Below are 24,433 nucleotides of genomic sequence, written 5' to 3'. Positions count from 1 at the left end.
AGATCTGGTCTACAAAAAACAGCTAGCCTCATTATGGCTTACTTGTTCAAGACTGTTTCTGTTTAGGCCCTGCCATTTTTCAGTCCCAGGTCAGCAAGGCTTTCCACTATCTGAATCTGATGGCCTTGACCTTTTTTACAGCTTAGAACCCACTCTATCTGCCAATAGGTTTCTTCTGAGTCTACTAGACATGGCCTCCAGCCGTGGACACTGTACATGTTGGAATAAAAGCTTTCTTTGTGGCCCACTTGCCATGGCCCTTGGTCGTAGCCAGTGGCCAAGTTGCACCAATAGGTTTCTTTGGGGCCCTTTAGACATGGCCTTTGGCCATGGCCACTGTATATGTTGCACCAATAGGTTTCTTTGGCACCCACTAGCCATGGCCTTCGGCACAGAGACCCATTACCCCCTGCCTAGCAGATGTAATCGCTGCAGGTGTAAAATATAAATGTTTTCACCCTCTCCCCATTTTTGCAGGATTCCCCCGATATTCCCACAATAATGGCAATGAACTAAACATACAGCAGCATTGAACTACCCAAGGCGATATTCCTCTGATAACGCTCGAAATTTCCAAACTCTTCCCTGTCCTCACAGGTACTAACTAAGAGCCCCCCTGCTCTTTCCGTGGTCCCTCCACAGCCCTCAATTGCTTTTTTCCTCCCTTCCCCTCTTCTAGCTATTACCCCCTATCACTGTTTGGTTCATGTGATTCATTTTCATCTCCAAAGTGGACTTGATTGAAATGCAAGTGCTGAACTTCAGGGGTGTTGTTGTGTTAAATCTGATCACCTTAAATCTCTCTTAACAAATGTTTATTTACTGAATTTCAAGGGTTTTGCTATACCTTAGTTTCCACTGGGCCCGCTAGCCATGGCCTTTTGCCATGGTCACTGTACATGTTATACCAATAGTATTTTTTTGGGTGCACTAGCTATGGCCTTCAGCCATAAAATAATTTGGCTGAAAACTGTTGTGTTTTGTTTTCTTAATAACTTCTTCATTTTTCAACGTATTGTGCCTAACATTTTCAGTTTGGGTGAGCCCTTGGCAAAAGTTTGGCTTTCGTAAATTTCATCCAAATCCATCCAGCCAGTCAAAGGTTATTAGCAATAGAATTTTGGGTGAAAATGTCTGCTTTTTCTTTTCCGAAAAGCCTCTCAGCCTCCCTGCTGCAAAACACCATGGGAGATATAGCTATCATTTTGGGAGAAGATGGCAACCCCTTCCCCATTGAATATTTTAAAAACTACTGGATGGAATAACCCCAGACCCATCCCAGAAACTGACTCAACGCTTCGTGCACAAGTTGTTTCTTATTTGTTCCAATTCCGTCCAGTGCTATTGGCCCTGCATGGCGCAGAAATGTGGATGTTTTCTATATGAGAAAATGAATGGGGTTAGGCTGAAAAGAGCATTTTTTTTTTCCTTAGTAACTTTTTTAACAAATCTTTCTCAAAAGGTCCAGTCTGGGGGAGGTCGTGACAAACCTTTTGTCTGCTAAAAATCAGTCAAAAGGTATTAGCAATACAATGTTTAGGTTTCTTATGAATCATGCTAATCACATTAACGACTGCCACACTATAATATATTTCTTTGTTTATTTTGTCCCTGGTAGAAGTCCCACTATTTTTAATACACTCATAAACTGGTTTACCACTTGTTCTCATCTTTTTTATATTGTACAGGCACCCTTTGGGGGAATGCCTCCACCATCTGTAAATATGTTATTTTAAGTAATTTCTGATCAAAATTGACACGTCTGCTCTTCAAATAAATACAAAATAATACAATAAATACATACTTAACTCTATCCCCCTTCTCCCATTCGGCTTGTGCTCTACTTCACTCTTCTCTCCCTCTGGGATCTTGAGTTTTTCTTCTGGCCAGGGCATAGTTCATTCTACGCTGTGCCGCCTCCATTCTCCTTATTTTGTTCACTTCTGAATTGTGTCTGTTAGACAGGATTCTGGCCCCCATTTACTTTCCATCTCTATTCCGAGGTTGGCATTGACTTCAATTCCCATTATACCTCTTGCTGTGGAGTTAACATCTTGCCTTCTCTCCACCTTCACTCTTCCAACCACTTCCTTCATCCTTTCCATTTTCTTGGACCACTGCTTCATCTTTCCGGCTCTTCTGACATCCACTGCTGCTTGTCTAAAATCACCCACCAGCTTGGCAATTCACCTTTTCTTTTTACGTGGAATGTGTTTGTCTGACAAGTCAGTTGCAGAAGGGTAACATAACTTCTGGAGGCACGCCAGGTCTGGGCCTCCAAGTTTGCAGAGTCCAACTTTACTGGTCCTCTTCCGGGTCACACCGCCTAGGGTGTCTTGTTGGTCCAGGGCTTCATAGTTCCCTTTCTGGCCCACCTGCCTGCATATGACATCCATCCCTAGTTCTGCGCCATCTGGGAATGAAACAAAGGGTCGCCATTTTAGGGTCAGACTGTGCTCGACTTCTGCTGAAGACTGCAATTGGCCTCCCACTCCACCATCCGTCAGACACCTCTCAAATCCCCTGCCAGCTGAATTATCCAGGTAGATCCCAGGTTCCTGGAGTACTTCAGTCCTTTCCTAAAATGTGCTGCAGTCTCAGTTGTCTCCGCACAACTGGAACGCTTTGCTCTTCCTCTGGTCCCATAGTGAATAGCAAACAGGAAGTTCACTGGGCCTAGCAACTAGAGAGAGCCATTCACTTTTGACCCATTAAGTCATTCCACTCTGTGGAATTAAAGGTTTGGCTAGCTAAACCTGGGTCCAAGTCCAGGCTATCCCATGTCACGATGCCACATAGGCAACCCAGGTTTCCTTGTTTTTTGGTGCTACTTGTGAGGTTTAAACATACATGAGAAGAGTGGCAAGGTAAATGCTCTCCTGAGTTTGTGTGCATGCTCTCTAATTGTTGTGCTCTCTAGCTCCTTCGTAGTGTAGATCTCACTCTTTTAGTACTGTACACAATCTTTATGCTCTATAGTGCATCCGCCTGCACCATTGAGCGGACAAGGCCCAGTGTGGCATCTCTGGCACCCAATATATACATACATACACTTTAATAAATGCACAGACTGCTAATTAATGGACGACTAAATTAAGGCTCACTCGCTCAAGAACTATAGCACAACACCACAAGTCTTGTGTTTATCTCATGTCTACACTAGCAATAGTCTCAATAGAAAATGTGTCCCACTATTCATTTGAAATGATCTAGCCCTTTTTAAACATGTTTCTTGTGGAGGATCTTTGTATGGGACCCAAAGTACAGTTCCTTTTAAAACATACATGTACTGTCTACATAGGGACTTATGGAGGAGGGTTATTCAGGTGTCCCTCTAAGGTGGTTTAGTTCATGTTTGAGTATTGCAGAAAGCATGAATTGGAAGCGCTTACTGTTTTCAAAGAGGTGGGGGGGGGCAGCCACTCCCTAATGTGGAGGCCGGCATTGTTACAGGCTAATCATGGTCCTCTTACCTATACTCAACTTCAAGGATCTCTGCCTCCTAATGGCTTCACACTGACAAGTGAACAACCCTCCTCTCTCCGCTTAAGCTTTCATGCCAAATCTCTCAAAGATGCACCCCATTGGGATGGGTCACCTCTCCCAATGTCCTTGCACACTCCAGGCCTGGCCCTTTGTAATCTGCCTAGCTGTTGCTTGGTAAAATGTATTCAATTACGTAAAATGAAGTGGACAGCCTTTTCCGGTATGCACATGAACTAGGTTTTTCTAATTTATTATTTATTTAGAAAAACATCTTAATTGAATAAAAAGTAATACACGTGAAGAAAACAGAAAGAAAAGAAAAAACAGCAATAAATAAATAAAATAAGCTTACAAATACTGTCAAACAATAGTATATCACCCTGGAACAGACACATTGGCCCACATTTCTTAACATGTACATGCTTACCTGCAGCAGAAGACCTACCCCACATCACCACTTTGGAAACAACCAACCTTGCTACCCTCACCTTATCCCACTAACCAGCCCACTCTCCTGCTTCACTTTCAAGAAGCAAAGTAGAGGGTATTCAAATGTCAGAGGTCGCCTTACAAAAGGCCAAATAACATAACAAAAATGCAGATCACACATTGATGTCAAAGTAAAACTAAATCAGATTGTTAAGACGTAACCCCCAGAGGAACCTATGAAATACCTGTGTGTATTATTTGAGTGTAATTATATGATTTCACTGCTCTCATATGAAATGTGAAGAAGCAGAGATTAATTAGAGAAACTATCTTGTAATCCCGGTTCCGTATAAAGAAGACATTATTCTGGGTGGGTAGATGCAGATCGGTTATAGGGGAAAGGGTCTAAATACAAAGGATCGAATGGCATTTTTTCGAGTCAAAAGGATCGGAAAAAAAAGGGTCGAATGCATTTTTTTTATATGGTGGTTCCCACCCCAACCCCTCGTTTTCTTTAAAAAACTTTTTTTTAAGTATATTTAATTTAAAAAAAAGAAACATAAAAAAAATGCATTCGTAAAAATTGTTTTGCGATCCTTTTAACTCAAAATGTTTGTCATTCGATCCTTTGTATTCGATCAAATTACTGGACACCCTGCAGATCACAGCCCTTGATTAGAAAAAAAACTCAACAGCCTACAGATTTAATGGAATCGACCAGTACCCCTACTTCTTGAACAGACCATCTAAATCACTGTAATCAACATTTATCATTCAATAATAAAAGAATATACCAACCTTTCATTGTCTGGAAATGCTGCACAATTAGATGAGTCTCTTGTGCTATCCAATGTTGATGTCCTGTTACTAAAATAAATAGATTGCATAAATAGAGTAACATTAATGTAACAAACAAGTAAAGCAGTGAATTGTATTAAAATTGGCATCATGGTCTGCCTATTCATTGCCTAAATACTGTCCCTTTTAATATATGCCTTTGTTGTTATACATACATATATGTATTAACAGTGGGCCTCGTCATGTAGCTGGGATCCAAAACCTTTGGCTCTTCATTTGTCAACTACTACTACAACTCCCATCAACCGTACACAGCATAGGCAATGGTGAGCCACCATGGAGGTGGCGGTCCGTTACATCTGGGGAGGCGCAGGTTGCAGACCCCTGCCCTATAGTTAGATAGACTGCTTGATCAACGGACTTTCCCAAACTTCTATGGCTAATAACATTTGGCCCATTTGACAAATCAGCTCGGCACTTTACAAACAGGTTTGTCAGCCCAGTACACAGAATCTGGAAGGTTTGGTGCAAATTTGTCAAACTGGTCAAACGTGTTAAAGCACAAAATAAAAGTGTGATTTGAATTTCTGCACTGACTTTCTAACAGGGAAAAATTGCCAGTAGTTTTCTTTTCATTGTCATAGAGCAGGATATCTTGGGCACCCAAAAACATTTAGATAAATATCGCTTTCCCATAGTGCACTGTGATATCTGTGCAGGATTTTCAAGAGGAGGCAGTACCTGGGCTGAGCGAGCACCTCTAGGGTTTTTCTAGGGGGCAACTCTGCTTCACCGGGAGGGGAGCTCAGGAGTTTTCTTGTGTGAGGTGAATTTAATGTATTTTTATGTGTGTTCTAATGTGTTTGCTACCATGTGTTGTGAGGGGTCAGAAATGAGGTGGACACACAGTTGTAATGCTTTCAACATTACTCATTTTTATTAAAATCAAAGGGGGTTTGGATAAAGGCCTATCTGTCCCTACCTATGAAACTAAAAGTAAAGCAAGCTGACCTTATGTCTAAAATCTCTCTGACCCTCACACTAGCATACACAATCAAAAGCTGCAAGGTAAATGTCTCTGTTTCCAATTCAACAAAAGTGTGTAAAAATCCAAATGTGTAATTCCAACAAAACAATTCTGGTATCCAGGGTTTGGTTCCCTTCCCCTGAACTGTTTTAGGAAAACTCTTGAAAATGTTCTGGTAAAGTTAATGAAAATGTCTCTTTCACATAGTGCTTTGCTCAGGATGGCAAAGAAAAATGTATTTTCTACAACACTGTAGGAGTATACAAAAAAGGAAGTCTTTTCTACTTTACAGGATGGTAACAATGTTCAATTTCAACAACTGCTCTAAAATGATTTCCTGGTATACTCTCCTGCCAAGAATGTCTCAACTGCATCTTTAGATAGCCTGGTTTGCTCTCATGCCAGGAATTCCTTCTTTTGGCTCTTGCAGATCCCCTGGTGTAATCTTCTGTCCAGGTCTCTTTCCAAAAAGGGTTCACTGCCTGATGTGCATCCTGCACCAGGTCTTTCTACAATGTTCACTTTCCTTTCAAGTATAACACTGTTGCACTTCTTCACTGCTTATACTTCATTGACTTCAGCTATTACTTATTCCAACTTCCCCCGTATTGACATCCCATATATGGGGGTTTGTTCAGTTTTGTCTGTCAACTTCTTACTATCTCTTGGCTATTGACAATGCGTATTCCAATTTTCACCCAAATTGACGTTTCATATAAGGAGATTTGTACAACTTTAGCATTTCAAGGTCGTCCATAGTGTGTCTGGCTTATGGAAATACTTGTTTCAAGTTTCCCAAAAATGACATCTCATATAAGGAGATTTGTACAACTTTTGCCCTTCAATTCTACTCGACTTGTATTCAAAATAATTACCCAAGTGTTAACAAATGTGTTGGCACGCCCTGGGGCCCACAACTTCTCTGGGTCAACTCACTGGTGTAACGTGCAGCTGAGGTCAAGGTATATTGTTGGGCAGGCTTCCCCTGTCAGGCAGACTCTCATTCAGTTCCTGTGTCGGCTTTTCACCTACTCGCAGATGAAACCAAGGCAACCCCACAGGACGGCGTCTTCTACGGTCTTGCCGCCACTGTCTTTGTTCCTGTGGTCCCTCCAGGGCACCTGCTGTGTGTTTATTGGACTCTTGTTTCTCTAGTAAGATATGCCTCCAGGCGGTTGTCTGTAAGCATTTGGATCATCTAACACGACTCATCTCCTTGTGTCTGCCTCTGCCTTTGAGTTTGCTTCCCGCTTTGCTTTCTCTGCAGCTCTCCTCTCCCTGTTTGCCAGTGATCTTCAGGTTTAAATGTCCCACGCAGCTGATTGTGAAGCTGACAACTAGACCTCAAGTTGAACTTTATGTTACTTTCATTCCATATTGACTCCTTCCTCCTCTTCTTCGTCTCGGTACTTGAGGCTTTCTGGGACTTGGAGTCTAAAGGATTTTTAAAGTGTTTTAAGTTATATTGCTGTACACCTTTGTTTAAATAGCAACCATCATAAAGATTAGATGTTAAAAAGAATTAGGGGTGTTATGTACACATGAAGAGTGAATAGTATTCTGCCTGGAATGTTTGACAAAAGGGGGTTTCAGAGTTTTACAACTGAGTGGTTCTGAATAATCACAACATGCCATCAGGAACTCTGGAATTAGAGGGTCTTAATCACAGGAAAGAGAAGAATATTGCGTCTCTCCTGTTGGAGTCACCACTTTTCCCCAAAAGCCATCTCCTCCCATATGATTCACCCTCAGAATACCACCCCCAGGTTCAGAATCAGATCACGGCTGCCTTTCCCTGGCCACATGGGAGGAAACTTTAGGCTGGGGATTAGTGATGACTCCATAGGATTCATCACAATGTGCTTTATGTGCTTCTGATATATGGTGAGGTAGGGGTGACTGCAAGCTTGTGTACATGTGTGAAAGAGTGAGTAATGTGGGAGCCTGAGAGTCTGTGTCCGTATGTGCAGGAATGGGTGCCTATGCGTATATGAATGCATATGTGTATATGAATGCGCATGCACATTAGATGAGTGTCCTATAATAAAATCCTTTCTTGTCCTCTCTGGGATCAGTGTTAATGAGGCCTGGATCAGGGATGATTGAACTAACATATCCCATAAAAGCTTCCGGGACTTCATCTCCCTCACTTATCGTTCCGTTGCGATACCACATCTCACCTTCGGACACTCTCCCCGCTGTTCCCATGGACCCCTTGCCCAGGTGATCCTCCCTCGCTTGTCTGCCACCAGGGTTTGGATCCAAGAGCAATGGCCCTCCCCTGGCCACCTGAACAACGGATCCACGGTGACTACTTGTGAGACGCCCTCAGGTTTCTCACAAGTCCTAACTTTGATGCGCATTTTCATACGTATATTAGTGTACATGTGCAAAATGTACCTTTCCTACATGCACATGTACAGGTCAAATAAAAGAAGTACATTCCTTCTGTGCATGTGTGATATATAGATATAACTTAAAAGTTTAATATCTTGAAATTGGTGTCAAGATGCAAATCCTGCATCCCAAAGGTGGTGGAAGTACAGGCTATAAAAGATACTTAGCAAGTCCTTAGGCCTGGGTACTGACGCAGTGGTCACAGGGTTTGGTGATGTCACAGGGTAATGAAGATATACAGATAGTTGAGCCACACATCAGGGAGCTGTTAGGTTGGGAGCTGTGCAGAAAATGACATGTGCATGGGGTAGTTTTAGAGGGAACTTGGGTCAGTGCACCTATTGTATTAGGGAAAAGGGCAGGTAGGTTGGGCTTGGTTTTATTGTGTAGGTTGAATTGTATTAAGCAGCATTTTTGGTTTCTGCAGGGAGCCAGAGGACGGCCACATTGGAGCCAGTGAGTGTTGAAAGTTGCAGAGTATCATGGTTTAGCTAAAGGCCACAGTATCAGTTCAACTGAATTTTATTTTCACTGTTGGGCAGAGAATCTCATGGGGTGAAGGTCATGATGGAAAGGGATGCCAAACAGCCCAATTAATTGTTGCAAGGGAGTATTTCCTCATGGGCATGAAGTCGCTCTCCAGACTGAAGGTGCCTTCCCAGACGATACTAATGAATACACAGTGATTGTGAAAGACACATTCTGGTGCACAAGGGGGCTCAGATCACAGCCATGCGAATATAGAGAACTGGGATGGGAGCAACAGCGCCCCCATTGCCAACAGGGCCTTTGAATCAAGAATAAAAGTGTGTGGTAGAACAAATAAATAGAAGGAATTCATTTCTAGCAGCAAGGTCGTGCACACATTTTATTTTAAGCAGCTGTTCATCGTGAGAAGATAACTAGAAGGTTGGTGCAGAGTTGGCAACATGCATCGAAACAGGAGGTAGTGAGCGAGCGGGTTCAGGGGATGAGAGGATAAGGAATCCATACAGGAGGGGATTGCATTGTTCTGGGAAAAGTAACATAGCTTTCTCCTCACTGATTTCCACTCATAAGGTCATTGGTCCTTCTCTGTGGGATGCTATTGTCTGGCGCTGTCTCCACCATAAGTGCCCAATCAGCACCTAGCATTCTATCAAGTTGTGCTACGAATGATGCCAACCAATCCAAGTGCTGAGTATTGTGCTGACTATCACATCAGGTAATGTCCAAAGGGTGGTATCTTTATTTGCCACGGGAAAGGAACCCACCAGTTAGATTTATCAATGCATAGCGTTCGTTAGGGGCCTGATTTCGAGCAACCAATCACCATGTCAGAATTATACTAATTGTTCCAATTCTTTGCTTTAAAAGGAGTAGGCCAGAAGTATACTGTTGAGAAAATGGTTCCAGTTCAGTTCCACAGAGCCGTCTGTTTTTTCTCCCAGCTGTGTTTGTTTAATAATAATTGTATTTTTTCTTGCAACTTGTACACTCAATTTTTGACTACTTTTGGATTGTTACTTGGATTGCTTGGGGGACCATGCTTTACATTTGGATGCCCCAGTGAGATCCCCAGTTCCCCGACAAGGTTATGGGCTCCCTGCCACACACAGTGGAGAAACTTTGCTGAAAATGTTGGGGGGGACATGACCTCTGAAGAAAAGGTGCCCCATTCAAATGAATGGGGACAAAATAGTGTGCCATGAAAGTTGGGGGGGACAAACACCCCTGCCCCTCCCTAAAATTACGCCCATGGCCACACACCTTCGGTGTGCGGCACTGGCCTGCACAGACTAGATTGAGTGCACAAAACGAGGAGGTTTTGCAGACGCCGAGTTTGCCGAAGGTCTGCCTGATCCTGTGGGCCGACCGTGATCTGGGTGTTTCCGGAGTTGAGAGGGGAGACTCAGCATCGAGGGGACTCAGAGGTCTCAGAGTACATGAGTGTACCAGTGCATAAAAAGATAAAAATTTAAATTTTTTGGTTGATTATTATATCAATTATTAGAGTAGATTGAAAGGGATCTCTGTTGTGGGAAAATATGGCACTTTGTAGTATTGTAAGACTTTTGATCAGATATTGAGGAGGAAATATGAAGTCATTAGTATGACAGAATTGTGAATTGGTTTGGGAACTCCTCTCAGGAGTGGACAGAGATCATTGTAGAATATATTGTAGAGGTAGAATATTTGTTTTTGTTGGCCCAATAAGTGGAGTGAGAAAATATTATTGTTGTATGTAGGAGCGAGTTTTGTTTTGTGCATGTGAGGCGATTTATGGTTCTATGAGTATAGTGGATTTGTTGAAGTGTTGTAGGATTGTAGTACAATTGTTAGGGTGGTGCGGGTATCAATGTACTGGAGTGAGTGAGGATTGTGTTTTGATTGGTGTGAGAAGTAGGAAAGGTGTGTGGTGATTGAAGGGTGAGGTGTGAGTGGTGGCAATGTGAAAAGAAAAAAAAGTGTTGAACATTTGAGGTTTTCAAAATTGTTTTTGGGGAATTGGGGGACTGTTGTAATACGATTGAAGTTTTTCCAAATTGGGTTATTGCAGTGCCACAGAAGTGTGGTGATACACAACCCTGTTTGATTAGTGTCGGTTGGTCACGCTCCGCAAAGTGATGGGCTTAATTGGTATTATGGAAACTCGGTTGGAAAACATATGCAGTACACTGCCACAGTATAGAGATACAATAATAAAGTACCACATAGAGTGGGTGCAGGACACAGCAGGAACAATTTTCAAATCCTGGCCCTCAGAGGGTACCTTTGAAAGGGAAATTGTAGAGAACATGTACTCATATTTATTGGCTGCACACAAACAAGCAAACTGAAGAGTAGATAAAGCATATTAGAGTTGTGGAAAATATTTGAGGAGGAGGAAGCTCCTGACAAAATGGCAGCTAACAGTAATGACACGGTTACAGTACCCTCTGCCCTGCACCCTAATGGGTTCTTTCTGGCTTTGCAACCCGTGTCAGGCTACACCAACCCCGATCATGTACCTGCACCTGAGGATCAAAAAGGGGCGACCAAGAAGAAACAAGGAGCTAGTACGACTACCTAAGCGGGTACCTCTAATAACATAACTACTACCCACACAGCAGCAGACACTGTTGGGAGCACACTATTTTTGGAAAAGGGGAAGAGCACACAAAGGCAGATAGAGGTTGTGCTGAAGGAAGCAGAGGGGGAGCTTGCAATCGCTGCACGTGAACAGGCAGAGGGGCGATGCACATGGATCACACCAGAAATATGTAGTTTAAATTAAACAGTAAACCCTATTTTGAAGCGGAACTCCCCACTTTAGAAGCAGTGAATAGTGACTCATGTGAGGGGTCAGAAATGAGACGCGGACACAAAGTTGTAATTTTTTCATTATCGGACATTTTTATTAAATAAAAAAAGTGGTGGATAAAGGCCTCTCTGTCCCTATCCTAAAGAGGGTTTGCCTGCTTAGGAAACGAAAACTAAAGATCAGTCTGGGTCAAGTCATCAAAACATATATATATATAAATATATATATATATTGAAACGAAAAAAGAGGAGAAAGTAAACCGCACTCTCCGTGGTCAGTTGAGAGACCAAGATCCATGAGAAAAGCACAAATAGCACAGCTCGCAAGAGAAGTAAAGGTCTTAAAGTGTTTTAATATAACCAAAGAAATGGACAAAAAAATATACATATTACGGCTGGGGAGCAGCGGCAAAAACAGAGGCAGGACGCCGGTACGCACGGCCCGCACACAACGCGTTTCACACTCAACTGAGAGCGCTTTTATAATTTAATAAAAATAGTCCTTTTACTATTTCCCTGGAATAACTTGAGTACCTGCATAGACGAACAGGCGGCGGCCATATTGGAATGGAATGGAATGGCAAAGAATGGACAAAATGAAAGGCCAAGTGGCGCCACAATAAATAGAGCGCAAAGTGCATGAGAATATAAACAATGGCAGAAAAGCCCATGAAGTAAAAACTGGCGCACGCCTTCCGTGTAGGGCAGGGCCATGGTTCCAGGGTACCACCTAATATAAATAACAATAGTAGTACGAAGTTGTAATCAAAGATACACTAACACAGTTGAAAAAGTATTAAATACACTACTCTAATGAATAAAACCATTATATGAGATAAAATGGAAGTACACATGCCGTCTAGCAGCCACACTAAAGGAATCATGACATCAATCTGGAGCATCATAGGACATAAATATACATGACTAATGCCGATGGAATGAACATGATATTAAAAGCATTACTAGCAGCCAATTAATGTGCAAAAATACAAAACAAAAATAACAATGATAATATGTGTAAACAAGGCAGATAGCAGCATTCGGGCAAATGGAATAAAGTGCAAATGCAGGTGATAATAGCAGCATGATTATGGAGCGCAAATGCGCTACAGCGAGGTAGCAATATAGAAATCTAAAACAATGCAAGAGACAGAATAATGGCCCTATAAAAAGTAGTAGTAAGGTGCAAGTGCAAGCAGCATACTAATGTGCAAATATACGGGGCCATTATTACAGAGTCAAAAATTGCAACAATTGCAAAGTGTCAGCACCATTAAAAGGAACAATCGCAACCTCGAAAGATGTAATATATAAGAGCCGGAATGATAGCAAGAAACACATATAAAATCACACAGTATATGGCTAGCCAAGAAGGGAGAAAATGTTATAAAGGATGCCCAGAGGCATAAGCCCTGAAAGAGTGGTGGAAAGACAGAATAATTAATATTAACAGAAATATGCTAATACAAAAGTACAAATGAAAAGAGGGGGGAACGACTGTGAAGCTACGTCAGGGAAAAGGTGGAACCGCAAAAATGGGAGAAATAAAAGGACAATTAATAATAGTAGTAAGAAAAAAAACAATAAGGAGCTCAAGTCCCATCAAATCGTGCTGCAGCAAATAGACAAATAAACATACATAAGTCTAATAGAGGAAAAAATAAATACAAGGACACCAAGAAAATAAGGTGTAAGGTAACTCAATTAGGCCAAGGATACAGAATATAAAGGCAAATGGAGGTTAAAGACACCGAAATCAAAGAGAAATCGAAAGAGTCAGCAAGAGGGAGAGCATAGCTGAAAATGAAAATGTCAACAGCCTTAAGTCCCAAGGAACGTATAAAGCTCCTCATCGAGATTGAGCCCATTAGGGAACTTGGTATCAAGGTCCAAAATAAATAGTGTCTCCGATTGTCTGAGCTTTAGAACGCGGACTCCCCCCTAGGATGAATGGGAATGTGTCCCACTGCAAAGAAAGTAAGCAGGTTGGAATCATTCGCATGTTCATGCAAGAAGTGTTTGGCCATGGGGTACGCGGGATCAGAGTTTTTAATTGCCCTAAAATGCTGGAGAATCCTAAGTTTAATCTTAACAGTAGTGCTCCCAACGTACCACTTCCTGCAGGGGCATGAAAGAACATAGACAACATAGGTAGTGTCGCAGTTGATGGAATAATTGATAATTTGCTTACTTTTGGTAACTGGATGTAAGTAAAATTTGCAGGGAGAAAGAAGCGTGGGCACACGCTTTACATTTAGTACATTTGGTAAAGCCAATGGGGGAGACCGCCAGCCAATTGGAAGAAGGTGGACTTTTATCAATGGGTGACAGAAAGCTGGAGACTAACTTGTCTCTGAGTGATGGTACTCTTTTGTAGGTGATGGTGGGGCGTTTGGAAAGTACAGAACATAAATCTTGGTCCAAAGTTAAAACATGCCAATGTCGCTCAATAATCCTGCGAACATTCTTGGAGGCATTATCGAAGGAGACAATGAGTCTGGGTTCATCATCCGTGGCAGTTTTACACGGTTGAATGCCATACAATAATTTGTCCCTACACAGTCCTCTGGCCTTGTTGTAGGCCATTTCAATGTTCTTTTTGGTGTAACCTTGTTGCAAAAAGTCAGAGGCAGCTCGGGCACAATGCTGTATATATATATATATATATACCGTCCTTGTGCCTAAAACCTACTAATCAGACCCTCACCCTAAAACTAATCGGACCCGCACCCTAAAAATGAACAACTAAGGTTGCAAGGTTGTTTGGCAAAACATGCTCACAAAAGCAAGAAAATAAACCCAACAGAAATAGTCTTTTCCAAGGTGAAAACCGTTGGTTACAGAGGGTGGTTTGCTTCCCCTGGATATTTCAGGTAGGATGGCAAAAGTGTCTCTTTCGAACAACTGCTTGTTAAGCACAGCAAAAGTTCCTCTTTCAAACAATTGTTTCTTAAGGATGGCAAAAGTATTTCTTTCAAACAACAATTCCTTTGGTTCTTTATATTAAAGTCAGCAAGCTCTTGTGCAAACAATATATCTCATACCATTTAGCTTTTCCTAGACTTTCTTTATACTGAGTTCACAAAAAAGGATCTTGTTCAAATAAGATATTCCATGTAAGGTTCTTTTTAGTTTATGTGGGTATCTTGGTAGATCACCTAATGCACTTGTCTATAAGGAATCCTCCTTTGAGCTCCCCATGTCCTTGGGTTTTCCCCTCTGCCAGATATTTCAATCTCAATATTAAAAACAGGTTTTCGATCAAATTCTAAGCTTCAAATATCTGCTATTCTAGAGTCTTTGATACACTTTTCTACCATATGTTCTACAAAGTAAGTATGTTTCTTTCTGTGACCTTAGTGAACCTCCTGGTATACTCCTCTCCCAGAAATCCTTAGTAGGTTCTTTAGATTCCCCTGGTGTACTATCCTGCCAGGTATCGTCCTACAATTTAAAAGTTCTTAATTACCTTCAAAGTGCCTGTTGTGCTGTTTGCCAGGAATCCCTTTCATCAACTTCTTAGATTGCCTGATATACTCCCTTGCCAGGAATCCAGCCGCAATGTCTTATATTTCCATATACTTGGAGTGAATTGCCTGGTACACTCCCCTGCCAGGAATCCCTTTATGGGGTCTTGCAGATCCCCAGGTATACTTCTCTGCAAGTTATCTCCCCAAATGCTCATGAACTGTTGTGTTCATTATACCAGGTATTCTTCTCCTGGTTTCAATGGGGGTCATTACGACCCTGGCGATAGGCCTGCCGGTAAATACCGGCACGGCTGCCACCGGAGTCATGAATTTTCCAGCACCCAGGAATGGGCATTTACCGGAGCATTACAGCCCTGGCAGACCCAGTAATCGCCCATTCCCGGGCGCAGGAAAATATGACTCCCCATTCCCATATTAGTCCCATTGGACTCAATGGGAATTGGGAGGACGGATGCACCAGCACCATTCATGAAGGTTGCACCGGCACCATTGATGAATGGTGCCGGTGCATCTGTCAAGGTCTGCGAGCGGGTGCCTTTCTGCCCACCAGATCAGACCTGGTGGTCAGAAGGGCACCGGCTTGCAGACTTGTAGTTTGCCAGTCCGGTAACAACAGTATCGGCAAGCTTACCGGTACCATTGTTACCGGACCGGCAAACTTGTAATTAGGCCCAAATGTCTTTAAATGTAGCACAGTTTTATTACTTGACTGTGCTTTCACTTCATTGGCTGATGTACTACTTTTTACAACTTTCCCCACATCGGCATCTGATGCATGGGGACTTGTTCAAGTTCTGCCTTTTAAAATGTTAATTAGTATTTATTGGCTTGTGGTAATACTTGCTCCAAATTTCCCCACATTGACATCTCTTATATGGGGAATTGTTCAAGTTCTGTCTTGGTACTTTACTTGGTCGGTATTCAAATATTTGTATTTGCTTATGTGCCTGTTAGTACGCCCTGGGGTTCCCAATGGTTCTGGGCTGACTCACCTGCGTTTTATAGCGTTCTTGACCTGTACCACACTGCTGCAAAGAAGCCTCCTCTCCTGGGCAGCCTCCCTCACACTGCAAACTCTCCTCTAGCATGCCTGGCCACTCCACGCTCAATCGCTGGTAAGATTGCTGCCTCTCTGTACAGCCGTGGCTCCAGTAACTTTGCTGTAGTTGCCAGTCCTCTGACGGTCCTCTCACAGTCCCTGCTATGTCTTTCATGGCCTCTCGTCACACCAGCATTTAGTTGCGAGCGCCTGCCTGTCCTTCGCACTTGTGTTCCATCAAAACAATTAGTCTGTATGTTTAATTTTGTGTTTCTTTCAGTCTGGAAAAACTCCTTCTTCCTCTTCCTTGTCTCAGTACTTGCGGCTTAATGGGAGTTGGAGTCCATACAATTTTTAGGATTCCCAAAGCAATACTGTTTAGGATTTTTTATTAGAAAAATATTAGAGATAGGAGGTGTTAGATGTGTGTATGAGGTATGAATGGGCTTTTATGGCGACAACAAGCCATCAAGAATTTAGGAACTATGAGGTCTTTTTCCACAATAAGGGAAGAATACTGTATCCATCCTGATTGGGTCACCACCTTCCCCCGACAGCCAGCGCCTTCCAGATGATCCTCCACCATGGTACCACCCCCAAGGTCAGGATCAGGTAGCGGCTGCCATCCCCTGGCCACATGGAAGGAGATTCTTGTTGGGGAATCCGTGATAACTCCATAGGATTCATCACACTCTGCAGATGACTATTGTCAAGTAGATGATAACGATAGGGAAAGGGAGAGAGTTAGAGAGAGGGAGAGAGGTAGAGAGAGGGAAAGAGAGAGAGAGGTGTACTGAGATTGGTCAAAATGACTTAGGAAATGGCAACCCAGGATAGCAGTAGCAAGTAGCGCGAAGGGGGACAGACCTTTGCAGCTTCAGAAGCGGTTCTTACTTTTAAAGAAAGGTAGAGGTGGATCACAGTATGCACCATGGCCAAATATGGTTAAGGAAAACGTAATAAACAGCTTGCCATCACTCACAGCAGGGGCAGGCACATGGATCTACGCACTTCAAAAAAGATAAAGCAGGTGTTATCTTGGCTATAGGTGATATGAAAAGCTTATTATTTAATGGGCAAGCAGCTGGATGGGATTTGGAAACGGGCACGGTATGATGGGGTAACATTGAGCAGTAATTCCTATCATTGTGGCCCATTCAATAACTGTTTAGCACATGTATCGAAAGTGTTAAGGATTATGTACCCAGATACCTCAGACATGCAATCAATTTTAGCACTCACTATGAGACCAGAGGAGGACCCTGCATTATAGATACAGAAAACACAGGAAATGTGGAGGTTGGAGACGCAACAGCCATGGGATAGGAACATTCCCGGTTTTTATCACATATTATCCAGGGATCTCACTGCAAACGTGCAGGCATTGTTGGGGAAAGTGGGAGAAATTGAGACAAAGGGATGGACTGAATGTGAATGTAGAGTAGGCCCCAACCACTGTATGGCCAGGGTGAATCCCCAGCATATCAGACACTTACCTGTGCCCCACAGCCATAGATGCAGCCCCCTCCGATGCAAATACAGCCACCAACGCAGCAGATGCAACCCCCACAACCACAGATCCAGCCACCACAAATACAAGTACTGTTTCCCACAAATGTTCAAGACACAACGCATCAGTTGCCCCCAGTATTACAAGTTCCGTAGAGCACTATACAGCAACAGCAGATGCCTCAATAACCACAACTGAAAGCCCTGCGAGCACAAGCATAATCACAAACACCAGCCCAAAAATGGAGCAATCATTTGTCACCCCAAAATACAGTACCACACCACACAAGAGTGACCGTGTTCAGGGAAAGCCCTTTCTCATTTGTAGGGGCATTCACAACCTCCCAATAGCAAAGCTCACAGAGAGCTCTAATGTGCACAGTCCTTTCAGTGACTGCAGACCCATAAGCGGAACGAGAGGTTGCAGTGAAGATAGTCAACAAAGAATTTTCATTTTTGGTCGATGCGGGAGCCACCAAGTCCTATATTAGGGAGGGAAGGTTTCCCATGTTGGACAAAATAATGGACACGCAGGGTTTTACGGGGGCTCTGGTAACGGTTCCTGTCATTGAAGATTTACCTCTTACCATAGGTACACACGAAATTGTAGCGCCCTCGCTGTACTCACGGGAAACATCAATCAACATATTAGCCGAGACATTATGAGCAAACTGAACACGACCATTTCGCTTTCAGAAAAGGGTACCATGTGTTCCACTCCAGGCATCTATCATACACTATCTATCATACACAGGTCGCGGTACTGATACAAGCAGTCTGCGCACACAGCACTTTGCGTACACCACTCTACCTGAAGTTATTCCTTTATGGAGTACAGGTATTGTTCAGATGAGTTACCAGGATTAAGGACCAAACCATTTGATTACCCACCAAGACTTATTCAGACCAGCAGTGTACAGGGAAGTAGCACAGGGCACCACTATCTTTATCTACTTAGAAACAGCACTCACAAAGAGAGACATGGTGGTTTTGCAGGGCACTGTTACGCTCACCTGGTCTCTGCGGAGGCGTTGGGGCATGGTTGCAGCCCTCCCTGGAGTTAGATCTCTCTCGATGTTGTTTTTTTCACTGAATAACGTTCCTCTCTGTTTTCTCTCAAATAGGTGGAAATGTGGCCTAACAACGGCTTCAGAGGCGCGGAAAGCGGCTGAGTGGAAGATGGATGCAACCGCGATGTCCAGCAGCAGGTGAGTGATGGCTTCAGGGAACGCGCAAGGTTTTAATGGCAGCGCACCCTTAAAGTAATGTCTGTTTAGTGTCTAACCTTGTCTTTTGCCTTTCTCTTGTAGGTGCTGCATGTTCTGATGGCGTGCGTCGTGCTGTGGTGCCTAGATGATGCTGTCTGCATTCCGAGATGTTTGCCGGTGAGCCGCTTTACCAGGAAGAAGATGTCTGCGCTCCGAGATGCTTGAAGGTGAGCCACGGTGCCAGGAAGAAGATGCCTGCACTTCGAGATGTTTGCAGGTGAGCCGTGGTGCCAGGAAGATGTCTGCGCTCCGAGATGTTTGCAGGTGAGCCGCGGTGTCAGGAAGAAGCATACAGATGAGAGCAAGATCCTCCAGATGGTAAGTACGGATGAAGATGGCAGGATCTCTCCAGGTAAAATGAATCCCAGGCGATGGGGAGCGTTACGCTGCACGGAGGTGCAGAATAACACAAAGCATGTGCCTTTGGGTTGGGCTGCCTTTTATAGCTGAGCTCTTAAGGCCACGCCCCCTAGCATAGTCCTGCATGCCGCACCCTGCCACTCCTAGAAGTTGCACATGCAGATGCAGATGGAGACCACACCCGGACAAGTTACACACAAATGAGAGTTCTTGAGAGTATTGCTGCCCATAATAAAAGAGTTCCTGTTCCATTCCAAGCACTTCTGCCCATAATGAAAATGTCTTGTTTAAGTTCTTCCATGAGCCTGGCGCCAAAGGCGCCAGGACTGTGTCCAACCAGGCCCCCCATGTATAAACATCCCAAAGGGACCTGTGTGAACCATGATGCTCCCTGCTCCCTCCACTTGATGGTGCCGCTCCTGTGATCCTGGGCAAGTGGCCATGACAGGCACATACAATGAAGGTACTGAATGGTGCACTGTCGTATGCAGTGACCCAACACTTCACAGACTTGATGGATGAAAAGCTCTTTACAAATGACGATGACGCTGGGGAAATGGTTTTCCAAGCATGCATACCATGTCAGTTGGTTCTAGAACACAGAGAGGCTCCCCAGAAAATACTTATCACAAAGGCATTATCAACACACTTACAAGTAGATTTAAACAAGGTGCCCAAATAAATATGGACCAGCGGCCCCCATGATGTCGGCCTGCTGAGGGAATAGAGGCGGTTCGCATCAAGCTGAAACAAGGGGCAATTTTTCTCAGTGTAAAACAGTACCCCCTGTCACAGGAAGCTGATGAGGAAATGTATTAAACAATCTTAGCTCTGTGGTGACAAGGAATTATTAAGATATCAGAATCCCCATGTAACAGCCATATACCCTGTAAAGAAGGCAAAAGGAGGTTCTTGGAGCATGATTCAGGGCCTCTGCCCTTTAAATAACATAGTGGTGTCGTAGTTTCCAGTGGTGCCAAATCCAGCCACAGTTTTCTGTAACATTCCCACAGGAGCAATGTTCTTAACAGTAATACACTTAAGAAAATGCTTTTTCTCGATTCCCTTGCACCCAGACTCACAGTATCTCACCGCGTTTACCTACCACAGGACCAGGTTCCAACACACTCCTTTATCACAAGAGTACTTCGAATCCCCAAGCGTTTTCAACAGAGTACTACAAATGGATTTAGGTAACTTGCAAATGTATAGCATAGTGATTCAATATGTTGATGGTCTCTTAGTGTGCATCCACTGGAGAGCAGTGCAGAGAGGATTCAGTAACACTCCTGACACTATTGGCTGACAAGGGATACAAGGCTGACAAGGACAAACTGCAATACTGCCAAAAAGAAGTTGTGGCGCTAGGACAGATAATATCCTTGGATGGGAAGAGGCTTACTACCATACACAACACACCACAACCACGCCCATTAAAAGAGATGCAGCAATTTCTGGGACTGTGCAATTACTGCAGGTCCTAGAACTTTGATTATTCCACCTACACCAAGCCCCTCCTCCAGGGGTTGAGGGAAGCACAGAAAGAAAAAAGCCCCATAAATTGGACAGCAGAAATGATCGATTCTTTCCAAGAATTAAAGAATGAACTCAGCAATGTACCTGTTTTAGCAACTCCCGATTATACAACAAATATTTTTTTTCTTTTCTCAAATACTAATGGTTAGGTGATGATGGCTGTCCTTGCCCAGAAGACCTCACAAGTACACACGCCATTGGCTTATTATAGTGGTCTTCTAGACCCAGTTATGCAGGGACACTTACTATGTGAACAGACACTCGCAGCAGCAGCTTTTGCAATACAGAAATTATCCACAATCACTATGGGTTGTCCAGTGATGCTCTATGTGGAACACGCAGTATTTGTCATCTTGGCCAAATCCAAATCTACCCTTACCACCCAACAAGTTTCTGGGTATGAGGTAATACTGTTCAATCCTTCCATTAACATAGTGCGATGCCACATTGTCAACCCATCTACATTTCTCATGGAGCCAGTGTAGGAAGGTCCTATGTACACAACTGCACTAACTACCAGGACGTATCAGATGATCTCACTACAGTTAAGAAGATCCTTTTTAGGGAAGAGAGATAAGTTTCATTGATGGGTCATTGACGATTGATCAGAACTCCGGTTTACGGCAAATGGGAGCAGCTGTAGTGCGCTATGTGGAGGGGGAGATTGAGGTAATGTCAAAGGTAAGACTGCCCCTACACTACACTATTCTCCACAAGCAGCAGTACTGGTGGCACTAATAACAGCAATAAAAATGTCGAAAGGGCATGGTGTTACCATCTACTCAGATTCGGCATATGTCACATCCACAGTACGCTCAGGGTTGTCGAGATGGAAGAAGAGAGGGTTCAGGAAAAGTGATAGCACACCAGTGCAACATGCAGATTTACTTTCCAGACTATTAGAGGTATTGCCCCTTCCATCAGCACTAGCAGTTGACAAATGCACAGCGTACACCAAAGCTACAGATTTATTCGACAGGGTAATGATGCAGCAGAAACCACAGCTAAAGAAGCAGCATATTTGCAAAACTTTACAGAACAAGTCCCCATGTTCACAAATCTCTCATGGCAATGGGTAGTATAGCTCAGTGGCAATGTGCTTGTCATGGGAGCAAGACGACACAGAGCAACAAGGTTCAAATCCCGAGTCCGCGTTTAGAAACCTCTTTGGTATTAAGCGCGTTATAAAAAGCCAATTATAACACACTATAACAAGTGCCTCTCATGGACCCATATAATGCTCTGCCCATGGTCTAGATCATAGAGCAACATGTACATGCCCCGCAGCAAGAACAGGACCTATGGACAAAGAGAGGGTGTTCCTTATCACCCAGAGATGTAACATGGAGACAGAACAGTACAGGAAAGCCTGCAATGCCCAGGAGGTGCTTATGCTTTCCCTGGATAAATTGCATTACCCAGCGCACACATCCAAAGAGTTTATTGCAGTGTTTCTTCAGGGACAGTGGTTTGTTCCAATTTACAGGAACACATGGCAGACTTCATCAACTTTGTGACTTGCCCGTGGTACACCCCTAGGTACACACTGAAAACAATTAAAGCAACCCCTCCACGCCCCTCAGGGCCATTCCAACATTTACATATTTATTTTGTAGACATGATTACCAGGTGTAACAGATTTCACTATTTTATTCTTGTTGTGTGCCAACTCTCCCATTGGCTTGAAGCAGGACCCTGTGCTCAAGCTGATGCCAAATCAGCAGCTACATTTCTAGTACTTGAGGTTTTCCCTCGCTGGGGTGTCTGTTAGGTGTTGTGGTCTGACAATATGCCAAATGTTTTCAATGACCTCTTCAAAGAGATAACTTCCCAATTGAGCATAAAACAGAAGTTATGCTCTGTGTATCACCCTTAGGCCAATGGAATAGTGGAGCACCTCAACGACGTGCTTAAAGAATGCCTTACGAAAATATGTGAAATGCTTCACAAGAGTTGGCGGCACTGCCTGCCACTTGCTTTGTTTGCTTTGCATAACCAGCCTAGCTCTGGCCACCACCTCACTCCGCACAAGACTGTTACAGGCAGGAAATTGCAAGCACTGTTCACTCCTGCACATACCATCTTGGATGCTCACAGCTCTGCTCCTCGCAAAAGCTGGTTGGCTGCATCATCTGCAGAAACCCCCACACCACAAGAGGAAGAGTCCCCACCGCAGCAACCGCCACTGTATCCGAGGGATAGGTTTGTCATAAAGAAATTTACAAGGCAATGGAATGAGCCCCGCTTCATGGGACCTTTCACGGTCACCTATGCAACCCCGACAGCAGTCAAGGTGGAGGGCCGGCGGGTATGGATCATATCACGGACGTCTGCAGGAACAAAGGCAACACACCCGTCCCGGGAGAAGAAAAGCATTAAGAGTAAAATGTAGTATCCTCCAATGGACTGTTACATTGTTAACATCCTTTTCGTCTTTTCAGGAGGCCAGACTATTTGTGTTCCACCCTGCAGCACACACGACCTGGAGGAATGTGGAAATGTAGAAATGTATTGTGGTTTTGGTTGTTTCCTTTTTTCTCTCTCTTCCTTTCCTTTTATTCAAAGTAGCATGTCCCAATGGTGATGAAGATGTAGCAAAAAATGGTAATATGTTAGTGATCAGAGGTAAAAGGGAGATGTGAACATCAGAGTTGATTTTGGGTAGCGGTAGAGGAGAGCATCACACCAAAACCGACAACATGCGGTATAACCACATGAGGGAAGTGGGAAGAGAGAAGGCAAATGGCACATGTTACGTCTGCTCCCTTATTTCACATATGACGATGGCAGAAAACGAAGAAACAAAAGATGTGCTGGTACGGTGTTAGGAAAGATTTCCATTTATGGGTAATTTTCCCTCCAGTTGCAAACCCCCCAACTTTTTGCTTTTGTCTGACCATCCTAGCCTGACTTTTACCAGTGGAGCCAAGCCTTCTGCTGTACTCTGCTGGGCTTTTGCTTATTTTGTTATGGGAAACTGAAATGCCCTTCAGACTGTCAGTACTGGGAGACTGATTCCCTTAGTCTTTCACTTTGTAGCTAGAGTGCGCTGGGGTCTCTTTCATTTTTAAGGCCCTAGACTCCCTCAAAGGACTTATGGTGAATGTACAAGTGTGTCCAGGACAGAGATGATGGCAGCAGTTACTTTTAAAGCATTTTTGACTCTTTTCTATGGTCCAAACCGCGTTTACCGTGTTTGGCCTAGGACAGTGGCCAGTGCCTAAAATGGCCATGCCACAAGGTCCTTTGTTCTATCTTTTGCCCATTTTGTCCCTTTGCCTTCCCAAGGTCGAGTAGACCCGAGAATCCCCTTATTCGGTCATGCAGACTCCTGCGCAAACCAAAGCTTTTGCAGGCTTCTACGTGCCTTGTGTGTGTGCGTTCAGGATGTGGGCTGAAGCGGTCTAGTTCCAATACACATCCTGGGTGCCAGGATGTCTGGTGTGCTGGGAGGACTGGAACCACCATGGTCCATGATTGGTCCATGTCTGGGATGGCTGAATGTGGGCAAATCTCTTATTGGTTTCTCTCAGTTTTAGCACGAAGGTGATTTTGGATAAGAGCACCCTAACCCCATTCCAGGTCGACCCTCTGAGTTCACACTGAGCTTAGTAAATGAGCCAAGTATCCTGAAACGAAGAAGCAGATCTGTGAAACCACTGGTGACCCACTGGGAGGTTTGGCACCTTGACCCCACCGTTGTCCCATCAGAGCTCCTGTTTCTCATCGATCACAGAAGACCTGCAAGGGCACTTGAACCCATTAGAGTAGTGGGACTAACTACTCTCTGCACCTCCTGCTTAACCTGTAA

General features: G+C 43.7%; 1 protein-coding gene across 1 annotated transcript in view; it reads right to left on the bottom strand.

Annotated features, from left to right (window-relative positions):
- The window catches only part of RNF138 (ring finger protein 138), an 805,118-nt gene that overhangs the window by 242,162 nt on the left and 538,523 nt on the right, over positions 1–24,433 (bottom strand). The window contains exon 5 of the mRNA XM_069620970.1: positions 4,714–4,782. Coding sequence (XP_069477071.1) covers positions 4,714–4,782 — 69 coding nt within the window. The remainder of the gene's footprint in view (positions 1–4,713; positions 4,783–24,433) is intronic.

Source organism: Ambystoma mexicanum, chromosome 5q (genome assembly GCF_040938575.1).
Source record: "Ambystoma mexicanum isolate Mex_15411 chromosome 5q, UKY_AmexF1_1, whole genome shotgun sequence".
Taxonomy (NCBI): domain Eukaryota; kingdom Metazoa; phylum Chordata; class Amphibia; order Caudata; family Ambystomatidae; genus Ambystoma; species Ambystoma mexicanum.
Note: the sequence above shows the minus strand (reverse complement) of the source record. Positions and strands in the feature narration are given on the sequence as shown.